A 16,439-nucleotide genomic window follows, 5' to 3' on the forward strand; every position below is an offset into this window, starting at 1 on the left:
AGAAAAAAAAGAAAAAGGCAGTTCTCTCTCTCTGATCTTCCCTGTATGCTCAAACTATTAGTGTGCTCGGGGAACTGAGCAACGATAGCTTGAAGAAAGACACTTATCCTGGGCAGAAAATACCTGGGAAAATGATTCCTCTGGGCACAAAGTGTCTAGAAAGATGGGCACTTGTCTTGAAGGAAGCATCTTTTTGTTCAACCTTAAACAGTGAACAGCAAAAATGATTAAATATACCAGGTGTCAGGGAGCACTCTTCCTAAGGTAAATTTGAGCCAAACTCCAACCACTCTTTCACCATCAGTACCCCTGATTTTAGAGCACTCATGGCACCTGTTATCAGATGTACCCGCACCTTCTCTGGGGCTGTAAACTATGTATCATCTTTCCTTTGCTTTGCTTTACTAATAAACTTTCTTGGTCTCTACCTCAATGTGTCCTAAAATTCTTGTTTTGTGTACCCAAGGGCCAGGTGGAACGTCTCCCTTTTGGAGACCTCCTTCCTGGGGCGTCGCTGATTCTCGTAACGCCTGGAGACTCATTTGCTGTGTGGGTATGGATCAACTAGTCGTGTAACTGCTGAGTCTCAGTGTTCACATCTGAAAAATGGGAATAATACTATCTACTTTGCAGAATTGCTTTGTAGGGGGATGAGATAAGAAAGTGCACGCGCTGGGTACACGGTACAGCTTCATACAAAAAAATGTCGTTACTGACACCTCTCAACCTCAGTTCATTTCCTTCCCTTCCATTCCTGCCAAAGCAGTGGGACCAAGGTCTTTAAATTGAATGTTGGGCGATCTCTCCAATCAGAGTGAAGACTTGGTGGTTGTTCCCGCCTTCTACGCCTAGACGAGCCAATCAGATCTTCCGGAGAGTGCTGCCGCATCTACTCTCCATGCATCTGGCCCTTTTCTTGGTCTTCGCGCCCCGTTTTTTGTCTCTTTTGCCTCGCACCTCACTTTCTGGCCATTGAAGGAGGGTTCTTCCTCTTCCTTGTCCCAGCCCCACAAATCCTGGTAGAAAGTGTTGAACGGCGGGAACCGGAAGTGTGCGCAGCAGTGGCGGGTTCCCAGCGAACCGATACCGGAAGTAGCAACTGCTAGAAGATTCCTCCGACTTTGTTATGGCGGCGATTCCCCCAGACTCCTGGCAGCCTCCCAACGTTTACTTGGAGACCAGGTGAGGGGGGTCCGGGAGGGTCGGGCCTCCGGGGCTGGGCTAGCGGAGGCGACCGGAGCCCCCGTGTCGCCTTGGGTTCAGCTTCCCGCGCGCTGCTCTTAGAGGCCGGGCTGCACGTGCAGGGCGCGAGCGGCGGGGGCGACCCTGCGGGCCGAGGGGACCCCAGGCGGCCGGGGGGACCCCCGCCCAGCCCCGCGCCCACTCGCGCGGAGAGCTGAGCGGCAGCCGCCTGATTGTCGTCTTCCCGCCCCTCGGTTCCCACTCATTCATTCACTCAACAGGCGGGTTTTGAGTGTGGGATCCATAGGTGGAGAAAACACACAAGCCTTTGGGGAGTTTATGGTGATTGATAGTTATGCTGCATAGACAAATTAATCTAAAAGTACAGAAAGAAGCATTTTTCCTACCATCAGAGATTGCTAGGATAATGTGCACTGTGATATAATTAATCGCCATCCTGCCTGAGCCATGCCTCTGCTGTATGCCATATTAGCCTTCTTAGCAGCTCATAGCGTCCTCCAGTTTGAACAATTTTGTTTTGTTTTGGTGGGACTGGGGTTTGAACTTAGGGTTTCACACTTGGAAAGCAGGCACTCTACTGGTTGAGCCACACCTCCAGTCCATTTTGCTTTGGTTATTTTGGAGATAAGGTCTTGTGAACTATTTGCCCCAGCTGGCCTTGAACCTCCATCCTCCTGATCTCAGCCTCCCAAGTAGCTAGGATTACAGGTGTGAGCTACCAGCGCCCGGCCAGTTTTAGCAGATTAAATGACTTGACCACACAGCTAACACGCTAGGGAGCCTTGGTGGAGCCTGGTCTGTCCACCTGCCTCACCTGCTGGGTTCTTTGGAAAAAGCTCACAGTGATCTTTCCAAAGTAGACAAGGGATCTTGCTCAAATATCTTTAATAACTTCTTGCAGTTATAACTGTATAAAGCTTCATGTTTTTTTTTTTTCCAGTACTGGGGTTTGAGCTTGGGGCCTACACCTTGAGCCACTCCACAAGCCCTTATTCGTGATGTGGTTTTTTTGGAGATAGGATCTCACAAACTATTTGTCCTGGCTGGCTTAAACCAAGATCCTCCTGATCTCTGCTCCTAAGTAGCTGGGATTACAGGTGTGAGCCACCAGCACCCGGCTAAAGTTCAGATTTTTTAGGCTGGCATTCAAGGTGATTCTCCCCCCTTCCCCCTACCAAAAAAAAAAAAAAAAAAAAAACCCACAAAAAACCTGGCCTTTGCCCACTTGCTGTTATGCTACCAGCAGCCAGGGGCCAGCCCAGGGCTCTTTGCCTTCTTTCTATTCTTGTCCCTTCTGCTTTCAACCAGAGGCAGAGTTGTCTCGGTCCTCTCTGTATTTGCTCCTGCTATTCTTGCCTCCCCTGTCATCTTCTCCTTACATGGCAACATGCTATTCCTTGACACTCCAGCTTGCAATTTTTGAATTCCCTCATTAGCATTTTCTTAAATGACAAAATACATGGGAAGTTAAGCATTGTGAAAGTGTATAGAGTAAGAGGTGAAAGTCACCCCTTCCTGGAAACTGAATGGTTTGTAGATGACCGTCCACATCTTTTTCTACGTACACATAAACGTCTCTTTTATATTTTATCTCTTGACAAAATTAGGATTATAGGAGACACACTTTTTCTGTGATTTGCTTTTTTTTTTTCTATTTTACTAACAACATCTAGCCGCCCATAGTATGGATGGTTCATACCAGTCATTTTCTTTTGCAAGGACAGTTAAGTTGCTTCTGTCTTTTGCTGTGACAAATACTGGAGTGAACATGCTTACACACGTTCTGTCTTTAGACACTTACAGAATAGATACTTGGAAGTGGAAATTACTGAGGTGTTCATGTTTCAGAATTGTAGAAATACTTCTGACTGTCACTCCAAACGATTAGTCCTATGCTAAAAATATCCACCAGAAGGAAGCTCCAGGATGGAAGGGTACCTTGACCGGCACCTCACCTTGTAAGGGTTCATCTTCGTTGAATGGTAGCAGTGTGACGGATGAATTGTAGGCAGAAGGGCTGTTAGGAAATAATTTTCTAGTACATTCCACCTATCTTTAGAGTGCTCATGCTGTCCTATACAGAGTCAATTCAGTTCTCACTCTTGGAGGGTGTAGAGTGTGGGGAAAGACGCCTGTCCTGTCTCTTGTTTCTTCCTTGTCCTTTGCATTACTAGAGAGAAAAAAAGCACTCAGAAAACTGGCTAATACAAAGATTTGAAGCAAGCAGGCTTTGCATTTGTTGTTAACATGCCCCTACACCCAAACTAACTACATAAACTACCTTTATTTTTCTATTAAAATTCTTTTGAATAGGTACGTGTATGGATCAAAACCCAAAAGTTTCAAAAGGTATTTGTTGCACATCATCTTGTCTCCCATCTAGCCGGTCCCTACCTCATGCATAAACAAACATGAGCTCACTGTACTTTAATGTGCCTTTAAAATTAAATATACAAGCCATGCATGATGGAACATGCCTGAAACCTTAGTACATGGGAAGATGAAGCAGGAGGATCATGAGTTCCACGCCAGCTTGTGCTACATAGCAACTTCCAGGTCAGCTTGGGCTACTTAGTAAGACCCTGTCTCAAATAACAACAAAAATAATGACTAAATAAATCCTACAAGTTAAGGACTGGGTGTGGTGGCTCTCACCTATAATCCCAGCCACTTGGAAAGCAAAGATCTAGAAGATGGAGGTTTGAGGCCAGCTCACTTTAAAAAAAAAGGGTTAACAAGAACCCTATCTCAATGAACTGACCATGCTGGTTCACAGCTGTAATCCCAGCTACTTGGAAGTCATAGGAGGATTGTAGTCCAAGGCAAGTAAAAAGCCAGAGACCCTAGGGGTGCAGGTGACTCATTGCCCGTAATCCTAGGTGCTTGTGAGACTGAGATTGGTAGGCTTGAGGCTCCAGGCCATCTGGGGCAAATAGTTCATGAGATCCCATCTCAACCAATAGCTGGGTGTGATGGTACACACCTGTCATCCCAGCTACCGTGGGAAGATAAATAGGAGGATTGTGGTCTGGGTGAGAGCCTATCTTAAAAATAACTAGCACACAAAAGGCTAGTAGCATGACTTAATTGGCAGAGTGCCTGCTTAGCAGGTGTGAAGCCCTGAGTTCAAACTCCCATATCACCAAAGAAAAAGAAGTACCAGAAGCTCCTTGTGGTTTAACTTGAGAGATCATCTGTCTTTGAATTACTGCATTCATACTGTGGGGTGTTTTTTTTTCTTTTTCTGAGCATGAAATCTGTTGGTTACCACAGCTTCACAACTCCCAAGGTTGAAAATCAAGAGTACTAAGCAGTCCCATAATATTCCTGTCTGCTGTGACCTTGTTCTTGACTGTAACCTCTCAGTCCTGTCCCCTGCAGCATGGGGCTCATTGTGCTGGAGCTGTACTGGAAGCATGCACCAAAGACCTGCAAGAATTTTGCTGAATTGGCTCGGCGAGGCTACTACAACGGCACCAAGTTCCACAGAATCATCAAAGACTTCATGATCCAGGGAGGTGACCCAACAGGGACAGGTACAGTTAAGCCCATTTCCAAAGCCTCGCTGTCGTAACTGGGTGGTAAGACAGCCACGGCTCTCTTTTCCACTTGCCTGGGTCTGGATTGGTTGATTCTGGTGACAGCTACAGTCTTCCTCAAACGCTCGTGGAGTTCAGAAACTCATCTTCACTCATGGGCTTGGTCAGTTTTCATGTATTGTTCACCAAGAGCAAATAGTATTTGCCTGAATTGTAGTGATGCGATTTTCATCTGACCAATCAGAAGCAAAAAAGTCATTCCCAATGTTTTGAGAAGAATAAATAATTGGGTTCCTTCATTGATTCGTTCATTTAACAGATATTGAGCATATGTTTCATGTCAGCTGCTTTTCTAAGCTCCAGGAATATAGCTGTGAGCAAAAACCAAATTCCTGCTTCTCAGCAAGGCAGGGAGAGGGTGTGGGTAAACCATTTTAGAGGGAGGATCAGAGAAGGTCTCTGAAGTGTTTTTAGAGCAGAGAAATGAACCTTGAAATTGGGAAAGAGTATTCTGTGTAGATTGGCAAATGAGCAGGTGGATTGGAGGTCAGGCAGCAGCCTGTGTGGGCCCTGCAGGGCATGGCAAAAACTGGGTTCTAGTCTGGGCAGATGGGAGCTATATTGGGTTTTGAGTAAGGGAGTGACAGCATTTCACCTGTGCTTTAAAAAGATCACTGGCTACTGTTGGGAGAATAGTTGTAGGGGCAGAATCAGAAGTCCATGTAATCATCCAGTCTCGAAATATGTGATTGGACTAGTTTGGTAATAGAGAAGTGATTGGATTCAGGTTATTTTTGTTAGAGGTAGGGTTTGCTGACAGATTGGATGGGTGGTATGAGAGGAGACAGTCAGATGACTTCATGGTGTCTGACCTGAAGAGTGAAATGGGGAAGGCTGAGTGAGGAGCAGGTTTGGAAAGGGGAGATCAAAATTTGGTATTGGAGCTGTTTGGGATAGCCCACATCTGTAATCCCAGCTATTTAGGAGGCTCTTGTCTCCTCTTGGAGGCGATCGGGAGGATTTACTTCAAGGTCAATCCCAGGCAAAAAGTTTTAAGAGCCCTCATCTCAACCAATAAAAAGCTGGGCATAGTGGCACACGCCTGTCATCCCAGCTACCTGGAAAGCATAAATAGGAGGATCATGGTCTAGTACAGCCCAGGCATAAATACAGGGCTCTATATAAAAAAAACAAACAAACTGACTGGGTGGTAGTGTCTCACACCTATAATCCTAGCTACTTGGGAGGCAGAGATCAGGAGGATCCTGGTTCAAAACCAGCCTGTGCAAATAGTTCGAGAGACCCCCCACCCCCAATCTCAAAAAAACCCAACACAAAATAGGGCTGATGAAGTGGCTTAAGTGTTAGAGCTCCTGTCTAGCAAGCATGAGGCCCTGAATCCAAACCCCAGTATCAAAACCAATATATTTCAAACATAACACTCCAACATCAAAATCTTCTTGGCTGTGTTGGGATTTGAACTCAAGGCCTTATGTTTCTTATGCTTGCTAGGTAAGTGCTCCATGACTTGAGCCATGCCCCCAGCCCTTTTTGCTTTAGTTGTTTTTCTAAGAGGTCTTTGTGTTTATCCCTGGACCAGCCTGACTTCAGTCCTCCTATTTTCTTTTCCCTGGTAGCTAGGATAACAAGCACTTGCCATCACTCCTAGCTTTTCCTGTTGAGATGGAGACTCCTGAACTTTTTTTACCTGGGCTGGCCTGGAACCTATATCCTTCCAATCTCAGCCTCGTGCACATCTGGGATGCAGGCGTGTGCCATCTCACCCAGCTGCTGGTTGAGAAGGGGGTCTCAGGAACGTTTTTTCCTGGGCTGGCCTTGAACTGAAATCCTCCTGATCTTTCTCTCTTGAGTAGCTAGGATTACAGGTGTGCACCATTAGTAGGCATGTGGAGTAAATAGTCAGATATGAATATGAAGCCAATCTGGCATGGGGATAAGGACTGGGGGTTATTGGCAGTTAGATGGGATTGATTAGTGAAACTGGTAGAATAGTTACTTGTTTCAAGAACCTTTACTTCTCACCTGGGCGCTGGTGGCTCACACCTGTAATCCCAGCTATTTGGGAGGCTGAGATCGGGAGGATAGAGGCTCAAGGCCAGCCTTGGCAAACAGTTCCAGAGACCCCATCTCTAAAATAATCAGACCCACATGGACTGGAGTTGTGGCTCCAGCACAAAGCCCTGAGTTCAAACCTCAGTCTCATTTAAAAAAAAAAAAAAGGTGCTGGTGGCTCACGCCTGTAATCCTAGCTACATAGAGGCAAAGATCAAGAGGATGGAGGTTTAAGGCCAGCTGGGTCAAATAATTCACAAGACCCCCATCTCCAAAATAACCAGAGCAAAATGGACTGGAGGTGTGGCTCAAGTGGTAGAGCACCTGCTTTGCAAGTGAGAAGCCCTGAGTTCAAACCTCATCCCACCAAAAAACAAACAAACAAACAAAACCAACGAAATTTACAGCAAAGTTGAGGAAAGAGGGAAGATTTCTCAAAAACATAGCTTCTAAAGATTTCTAACCACCTACCCAAAATTGGTGGCCGTGATTCTAGATGTTTTTCTTTTCAGATATCTAGTTAGATATCTAGTTAAAAGAATGGATGGATAAGTAGCTAAATGAAAATAATTTCAGAAGAATAGGCTATTTGGTGATACTGGAGTTTGAGCTAGGACCTCATGCTCTGTTGCTTGACCTATGCCTCCGCTCCCTGTATACTATTGTTTAAAAAGGCAAAAAATATTATATTTAATTTTGCATATATTGAACCAAAAACCCAACTTCCTGTTATAAAGGATGAGGCAATTAGTACTTAAAACTTTTATGAGTTCTTATCCCTGCACTGTATTTTTGTCAGCTTGATTGCTTCCTCTTCTGCTCCATGGGTCTGTATTTCAGGGATCCAGTGCTCACCACTCTGTTATCTTCACAGGGGGCAGGATTTCTCATCCCTTGATTTTTATTGCAAGCGCTGGAGGGTGTTAGATTTTTGAGTTTGTCCTTGTTTGAAAATTTCTGCCTGTTGCTTTTAAACTTGAAAAAGAAGGTGACTGGATGTAGTATTGGTCCCTCAGATCTTTTTAGATAATTATGGTCCATTGCCTTCTGGCTGTGAACATGGTTTTTGGAAAATACTGAGGCCAGATTTACTTGTTGCTTCAATTCAGGGAATTTTTTAAAATTTCTGTTTCTGAGTATTTTCTTTGGTTATACTTACTGGGTTTCTAGGGCTGTTTCAGGGCTGCTCACTCTCTCACTGTTAACTTTTTTAGAAGTTTGTTCCCCTTTTCTTATTTGGTTGGTGCTGAGGGTCTTCTGGTTTTTAAATCTTTCATGGTTTTGCATTCACTTTGTGGGCACTGAAGGCAGGCACTGTCCTGTAGCTGAAGTTCTGCCAGTTCTTCAATGTACCCCTCCTCTCTCCCTCTATTGCTATAATAAAATAAATTTTAATTTATAACACAGTGAACTGAGAGCCCATGGTTAGTGACAGAAACCGGAAGTGACTCAGATGTGAGTTGCTCATGCCAGACCCTCCCTGGTTTTTGGAGTTGGTTTGCCATTCTTCTTAACGTCACATTTCCATGTAATACTTTGAATGAAAATTGAATCACTCAGAAGGTTTCCAAATAACTGCCTTCAGCCTCAACTTGAATGGATGTTTGAGCAGCCTGCTGGCAGGTCTGTAATAAAAGCAAACACAAGGCAGGTTCTCCTGGGTCACTAGATGATGCCTCCAGTGACTTGGTGACATGACGGAGGCATCATGTGACACCCAGGCTCCTCTGCAAGTTGATGCAGTGTTTCCGTTCCCAGGGCCCCTCAGCCTGACTACCCATGAACTGGGTTCTTCCCTGGGTCTTCCTCTGATGTGTCTTGCTAGAGACCTCCTCAGTTCACACACCCTTTGACGTCCTGCTTCATTTCATTTTGAGCCATTTTTATACTTCACAATTTCCTGTATTTTTTGATGATTTTTTTTAATTTTGGAATTAGTATACAACAATAACACAAAGGGTTTTGTGGTAATAATTCCACAATGTACTTTGAACAGTTTCCCCACTCCTCACTATATTCTTGTACCCACCTATCCCCCACCCTCCACCCCTTTTTTTTTTTGTTTTGAGGTACTTGTTGAACTTGGGGCCTTGAGCTTGCTAGGCAGGTACATTGCCACTTGAACCTCCCCCCTCCCTTTTTCAAACAGTGTTTGGTGAGTTTCATTCATTTCTTCATATGTATATATGTAACATGCGTCTGTTCTCTTCACCCTCTCCTGCTGATATACCCCCTCCCAGACAGGTTCTTTTACATTCATACCTCATCATCATTGTTACAGGTCTAGATTCCACAAGTAAGTGAAATGTGCAATACTTGGCTTTTCGAGCTAGGCTTATCTCACTCAGCATCATGGTGTCCAGTTCTATATATTTTATGCAAGTGACATAATTTTATTTTTCTTTATGGCTGAGTAACATTCCATGGGGTATGTGGGTGTGTGCATGTTCTATTTTCTTTGTTCATTGGTCCAATTTCCCATATTAAAATAGCTCAATGCTAGCTCTCTCCATGTAGCCTGCTGTGTGCCTTTTCTCTGTTTCTGCATCTTCCTCTCCTCCCTGTAAGGTTTTGTGTCCTTTGGAGTCCTTGCCTGAGGTCCTCCTGCTCTGTGCTTGGCCTCCCACTGCAGTGCTGACCAGCTGTTGGGATTTGATGATTAACTATATGCCAATTACCTTTCTGTCTGTTGCACTTCCCTGGTTTGGTCTTCTCTCCTGGTAGCCCCAGGATCACCTGAGGTCTGAGCTGCAGGCTCGTAGTCCATTTCTTTCATTGCACGCGTATTTGCTAAGAGTCTGCAGTGTCTGTCCTGCCCCATTCTAAGGCCTGTGAGGAGTGTGTAAGCACTGGAGGACAAGGCATTTTTGTTGTTTGGCAGTGCAGCCAGCCTTGCTAGGGAAGCACTACTCATTGTAAGAAACAACTGGAAAGCAGTACTGTAATAAATATGCAGATGCGCTGGCATGGTGGACTGTGTGTGTCAGACAGTGGAGTAATTCATAATCGGGGAGCGCACATGGAGGGAGATGAGAATGGCCAGGGGCATGTTGTAGAATTCCAGCTCCTGGGAGGTGGAGGGAAGGGCCTGTTGGACACAGGGAGATGAGTGGTACAGGGCAGGGCAAAGTGACAAAGGCAGCAGACTTGTACAGGACAGCTCACCACCCCAGCTGTCACGTCCTACTTGAGTGACTGGCTCTGTGACATAACCCAGCCACCTTTCCATGCATAGTACAAGAGTGTAAAATATGCATCCAAGACCCTTGTAAAACTCACGGATCTCCGTGCTGCATGTGTGGGGATCAGTACATGAGCAGTTTGGGGCAGAGGGCTCAGAGTTGTAGGAGAGGACATGGGTGGAGCATGGACATTAAAGATGGAGACCCCAGAGAGAGGAGTTCTGATTTGATCTGGCACGGTTCAGGGGCCATTTGGGACTCCTAAGTCTGGGATGAGAAGAGCACACATGAGGAAATTTAATCCAGCTGTGGCACGTGGTGAGGTAGTGTCATTTTGTGGTGCTGAGCGGAATGTGGGACCTGGGGCCTAAGCTCAAACTCAGGCTGCACATGAATGCATAAAACACAGGCCCGCCAGGCAGCCTTGCTGAGCCTTCTGACCTGTAGGTGGGGAGTGAGGTTACTTGAGCCTCATAGGGCATATTGTAGCAGGAAGTGAGCTGGTGTTTATGACATGGCTAGTAAAGGTTTAATACAAAACAGGAGCTCAAAGGAAGTATGATTATTGTTTACTTTGTTAATTCATTTAACAAATGTCTACGAGGCTCTTTGTATAGGCCTTGCATTGCTAAGAGCTGGGGATACAGCAGGGAGTGAGAGAGCCCTGTGGAACTCTTGTTCTAGTAAGAGAGACAGAAAAGAACAAGTAAGTACTCACTGTATTGTCAGATCGCAACAAATGACGTGGAAAAACTGTGCTCCAAAGGGCACATTCGAGCAGGGTTTTTCCACCTTGGCTGTGTTGGTGGGGACCAGGTAACTGTTGGTTGTGGGCTGTTCTGAGGATAGAAGGATGTTTAGCTGCTTACTGGCCTCTGCCCACTAGATAGATACCAATAGAACCTCTCAAACTGTGACAATCAAGAATGTCCTCAGACATTATCCAGTGTCCCAAGGGATCACAACCCCCCCCCAGTTTAAAAAAAAAAATAAAACACTGGGCTGGAGGAGGCTCTTTTGGGGACAGTGTGAATAGAAAAGGTCTCTGATAAGGTGACACTTAAGCAGACCTCTGAGAAACATGAAGTGGTGGGCCATGAGAAGGCGCCCGGCAGGGGTTCTCCAAATGGAACAGCAGAGGCCGCAGCCCAGAGTGCGCTTGCCAAGAAACAGTTCAGGCCAGTGAGGCTGGGGCGAGGTGGGGGGCAGGGGGCTGGAGATGACCTTGGAGGCGGGGGAGCTGCAGTGAGTACCGTGGATTTTGTTTTAAGTGATGAAGTGTTGATGGAGGATCTCAGATCAAGGCAGTGCCATGATCTGACTCCGTTTAAAGGGATCCCTGGCTGTCGTATGAAGAGGAGACCACTAGGAGCAAGTAGCCCAGAGGGAAGCTCTTGTCAGAGCTAGAGATGGTAGGGTCTTACTTTTTGCTTATCCTGGCCTCAAACTGCAATTCCACTGATCTCTGCCTCCTGAGGAGGTAGGATTACAGGCATGAGCCACACTGGTGTACATGGCAGGCATGGGGTCTTAACTGGATTTACCACACTGTTTCTTGCGTGAGGCGGGGTCCTCCACTTGTATGTGCAAAATACATACATGGGATAAATGTTTAAAAGAGGACAGAAGAACTTTGAGTACAGAGTAGAGAAAACAGGTCTGTGCCCGGGTCAGTTGTCTGTATGGAGTCAGACGTCCTGCCACAGAGCCTGTAGGCTATTGCCATCTGTGCAGCATGCTCCACCCCGGGACCTCTTTCATCACTTCCTGCCCCTGCCACCTCCCCTACTCCACAGGCCCAAAGGAGTGTTTGCATTGGGTTACTCGTCTTTCTGACATTTTGCTGCAAACCCCTCTGAGTTGAATGGGTTATGAGAAGAGAGTGTATTGTGAGTAAGTGGTGCTGGAGAGGCCCAAGCCTGTTGTAGTTGTCACACTATGCCTGGTGACTAAAAGGGACCTCATCTGTGACTATCCGTTAATGTCTCTTATTTGTAGTGACGTTTATGTGGTGGTTTTCAGACCCTAAAGGGCAGTGGCCCCAGCCTGTGGACTGTATCCTTTGCCTGCTTGCTTGTTGCTGCCATGGTCCTGCCTTCACTGTGGCCTCTGTGGCCCACGGCCTCTTGCCATCCTCATCTGTAGCACTGTGTAACTCAGGAAGGATCCACAACACCAGAGGTTACCAGAAGGCAGGACAAAGGCAGGGCCAAGTAACACGTTAGTTATGGAACGGCTGTTTGGAAGTGTGCTGTCTGGCTGCAGTCTTTGCAGTGGATTTTTACATAGTTTGGTAAAGTTCACTAACTTGCCAGAAGCTTAGGTAGACTGGGCCAGGAGGGGAATTTCCCCTAGTCAAGGTTTCACCCCATTCCTGCTTGCAGGAGAACAGCGTTTCCTTCCAGAAGAGGGCTTTGGCAGTCTCCCTATGGTGGAGAAGCCTAAAAGTAAAGCAAAGGACTTTTTACCATGAAAACACCTTAGCTCTGCCCAGGGTCCTGGTGTGGACATGGTTCTCTAACTAGCCATGTTTATAGCAGGCAGCACAGGGAAGGAAGCTCCTTGAATCTAGGCTGTTTTCTGGCTGCAGGCAAGCAGAGTAAGCTAACGAATCCAGTGTTCACTTTGTTCCAGGCTGTCCTGTCTTGGCTGTTCAACTTGGAGAAACTAATGTAGTTCTGCAAGGCATGTGGTTGACTAGATAATTGATTAATATTGGGAAAACTGCCTCCTATTCTGACATGTTTTCCTGTGGGAAAACAATATTTAACCAACCTACCTTCCTCCCTCCATCCCTCCCTCCCTCAGTAATGGGGTTTGAGCTCAGGGCCTACAACTTGAGCAACTCCGCCAGCCATTTTTGTGTTGGGTATTTTCAAGATAGGGTCTTGTGAACTATTTCCCTGGGCTGGCTTTGAACTGTGATCCTCCTGATATCTGCCTCCTCAGTAGCTAGGATTACAAGCGTGAGCCACCGGCACCAAGCTGCGCCTTATTTTTTATGAGATAAGGATTCATTACATAGGCCAGGCTGGCCTCGAACTCTGAATTCTCCTGCCTCCACCTCCCAAGCGCTGGGATTATAGGCCTGCATTACCACACCTGGCTTAATTTATGTCCTTTTGCTCTAAGAACAGAACCTACCTGAGCTTAGGGTATCTAGCCCTGTGCTGTTCTGGTTTTGACCTGCCTTTGTTTGTTTGTTTTTGTCTTGTTTTTCGCTATACCAGAGATCGAACCCAGGGCCTCATGCACACTAGGCAGATGCTTAACCCCTGAGCTGCATCTCCAGTGCCCCTTGTGCTGTTCTCTTGTGGGCTTACTTGGTGATGTTGCCATGCCTTGTTTCCCTTTACCACACATTTTTCCTTCAAAGGACTCAGCCAACTGTAACGTCAACCCTTTCTGCACGTCACCACTGACCACCGTCCTGTTTCTCTTTAAGCTGGGTAGCTTTGACTTATTTTTTCATCACCTAGGTTAAGCTCTGCCATCTCTCATCCTTTGACAGCGGCTGCCTGAAGTTTGGGTTAGTAAGGATTCGTAGGCAAGTCTGAGCTCAGCAGGGGAGAAAGCTGACTGCTTAGCAATGCCTGTGACGGGCACTCCCCTAAAATACTCACTGAAAGTCTAGAAACTTAGTAACAGCCTGGTTTTCATGGGGTTTAGGTTAGATTATAGGAGACGTCAATGTTCTTTTGACAATGTTCTGTGTTTTCTATACTTTTGACAGTGGACATGTGTTCATTTAATAAGCTGGGGGAAAAGAAGGAAACCAGTGATATGCACATGCTGGGTTAGTGCTTGCTTCTGTAGGAGTGACTTATCGAGCAGGGGCTAGATGTGCTCATTGCCTTTTCCTGATGAGCTCTGAAAACTTCTTTGACTGTGGGCTGGCTGGTTCACGTCTCGTCTTCTGATTGGGCAGGTCGAGGTGGTGCATCTATCTATGGCAAGCAGTTTGAAGACGAACTTCATCCAGACCTGAAGTTCACCGGTAAGTGAGCTCTGGCTGGACTAGGGAGGGAGAAGGGGCGGGTTTGAAAGCTTGCTCTTTTGGCTGTGATTCAAGGTGAATCCCCGACACTGTGGCATGGTGCCAGGTTGCTGCCCAGTGTGGCGCCACAAGAGCCCTGGCAGCCAAAAGAAAGGGGAGTCTCTTGTGAGTCCTCATCGGTTCAGAGTGCTGGGCTGAGTGTTCTTGTCCCCAACTACTTATTGAATGTCATAAGCTAAAGGTTATCTCAAGCTTCCTCAGAGAAGCAAGGGACTTCGCTGGTGTTTTGATAGCATGGGCCCGAGGTTAGTGGATCACCAGGTTGAAGCTGGGAAGACAAGGTTATCAGCCTAGTGCTGTTACGGCCTTCACGCAGGGCAGTGCTTCACGCAGGGCAGTGCTTCACGCAGGGCAGTGCTTCACGCAGGGCAGAATCTGCTCTGGGGCCATGCAGTTGGTGACAGCATCCTGTGCTGGAGCTGTGGGTGGCTCATCCTTTTTCCTCTCTTCTTTTCTCCCCAGGGGCTGGAATTCTCGCCATGGCCAATGCAGGCCCAGACACCAACGGCAGCCAGTTCTTCATGACCCTTGCCCCCACCCAGTGGCTTGACGGCAAGCACACCATTTTTGGCCGAGTGTGCCAGGGTATAGGGATGGTGAATCGAGTGGGCATGGTGGAGACAAACTCCCAGGACCGCCCTGTGGATGATGTGAAGATCATCAAGGCCTACCCCTCTGGGTAACCTTGCCGCCCTCTTGGGCATACCAGGTCCACCATGGTGGTCCCAGCCTGCCAGCTTCCAGGTGGCCTAGAGTGACTTGTAACTCTAAACTGCATTTTGGCCTTGCATATCCTGGAACTAAGGAAACCTGGGGTCTCTGGTGAGTTAGAGACGGAGTGTCTTTTAATAGGATGCTTCTTTTCTCTCTCCCTGGGGCCTAGGTTGTCAGGGCATTTGCAGAAATGCCCACGTGTTCACTTCCTCACAGGCTCCTGTGCCCTGTGAAGGCCCCCCACGTTTCCTTCGTCTCCTTCCTGTGCATGTGTGCTCTGACACACTTGGAACAAAATGGAGCTGACTCGGTCGTATTACAGCTTCTCAGCAAACTTGTTCCTGGGGAGATTCATATTCTGGCCCACACTGCACACTCTGGTGGCTGACAGCCACAGAATTCAGAACCAAGTAGTGTCTATCAGGCTTGTTAACTCTGTGCACAACCCCCTGCAGTCTCCTGCATTTGTTCTTCCAGGAAATATGTGCATCTCATGTTTTCCTCCCCAAGCCAGAACATCAACACTGCTGTTCGGACACTCAAACATCCCACACAAAGCCACACTGAATTTTTGCCAGAAGAAAATGCATCCAACAATCAGGTTTCTAGGAAGGTGTCAAGTGGGGAATGCTAATGTGTAATAATTGAGAAATGAATTTACTAAAAGGAAGCAGAAGCATTGACCATTTTTTCCTTAGGAAGGAGTAGAAGTCTACCAAGCACAAGGACAGACAGACAGTGTTCTCTTAAGGACAAGCAGCACTGAGGGATTTTTAACCTAAGACATTAGAGATTTTGTACATTACGCTTAGAAAAGATCTTTATGTAATACATAGAAACCTCCAAAGTAAATGTCACTGATGGTTGAAGTCACTGCTGTGGTCTAAGTGTTTCTAATATCATTTTCCGCTTGGCCACGGTTAAGTAGTATTTCAGAGTTCAGGTGAGATGTCACATCATTTTACCTGGACCTCCATCAGCCCTCCCTGGTCAAGAGCAGCACTGACTTTAAAAGATAGAAGCAGGGCTGGCAGTGTGGCTCAAGCGCCTGCCTAGCAAGCTTGAGGCCCTGAGTTCAAACTCCGTACCACTGAAAATAAACAAAAAAAGGCAGAAGCAAAGAAAGAAGTAATGCAGTACCCGTTAGCATTTCTGAGGGAAGGGGATAAACTGTAGGTGACCCAGGTAGCTGAATCATCCTTTGAAATTGTAGGCGATCCATCTGTGTGTTTCAGTGGGGCAGAGGTAAATGTGTTGTGGCCTTTGCTTCCTTAAGCTGGTAAACTCCTTAAAGTAGGAATTACGTCAGTGTTTCTCATCACTATAAATTTTGGAATGGTTCTGTTCAACAAGCCTTCCCTATCTTTCTATCTTTTCTTTCAACAATGAAGAAAACCCACCAACAAACTATGTAAATGACTTTGTAACTTCCCAGAGATGGTTTTGGTGTCCAAAGTGATGTTTTACACTCTAGGGAAATAGAAATGCATTTCTTTGAGCTGGGCTGGGTGGGCATAATTGAAGTTTCCTCTAAAAGCAAGGGATAAAATAGCCATGCGCCACCTCCCATAATTATAACCAATCCCACGTCCTTCCAGGGCCTGGGTGTGGTAAAAGCACTGTTGCTACTTTGAAGAAAGAAATTCTGTTCACACTTGAAAAGAGAGCATC

The 16,439-nt window shown here is 46.4% G+C and overlaps 1 protein-coding gene across 1 annotated transcript; it reads left to right on the forward strand.

Annotated features, from left to right (window-relative positions):
- The first annotated feature begins 866 nt into the window (after nt 1-866).
- Ppil1 (peptidylprolyl isomerase like 1) lies at nt 867-16,175 on the forward strand. Its single transcript, XM_020170499.2, has 4 exons — nt 867-1,182; nt 4,585-4,739; nt 13,926-13,994; nt 14,517-16,175. The coding sequence occupies exons 1-4, from the start codon at nt 1,127-1,129 to the stop codon at nt 14,735-14,737; spliced, it is 501 nt and encodes a 166-aa protein (XP_020026088.1). The 5' UTR covers nt 867-1,126; the 3' UTR covers nt 14,738-16,175.
- The last annotated feature ends 264 nt before the right edge of the window (nt 16,176-16,439 follow it).

The sequence above is a fragment of the Castor canadensis genome, chromosome 8, assembly GCF_047511655.1.
Source record: "Castor canadensis chromosome 8, mCasCan1.hap1v2, whole genome shotgun sequence".
NCBI classification, from domain to species: Eukaryota; Metazoa; Chordata; class Mammalia; order Rodentia; family Castoridae; genus Castor; species Castor canadensis.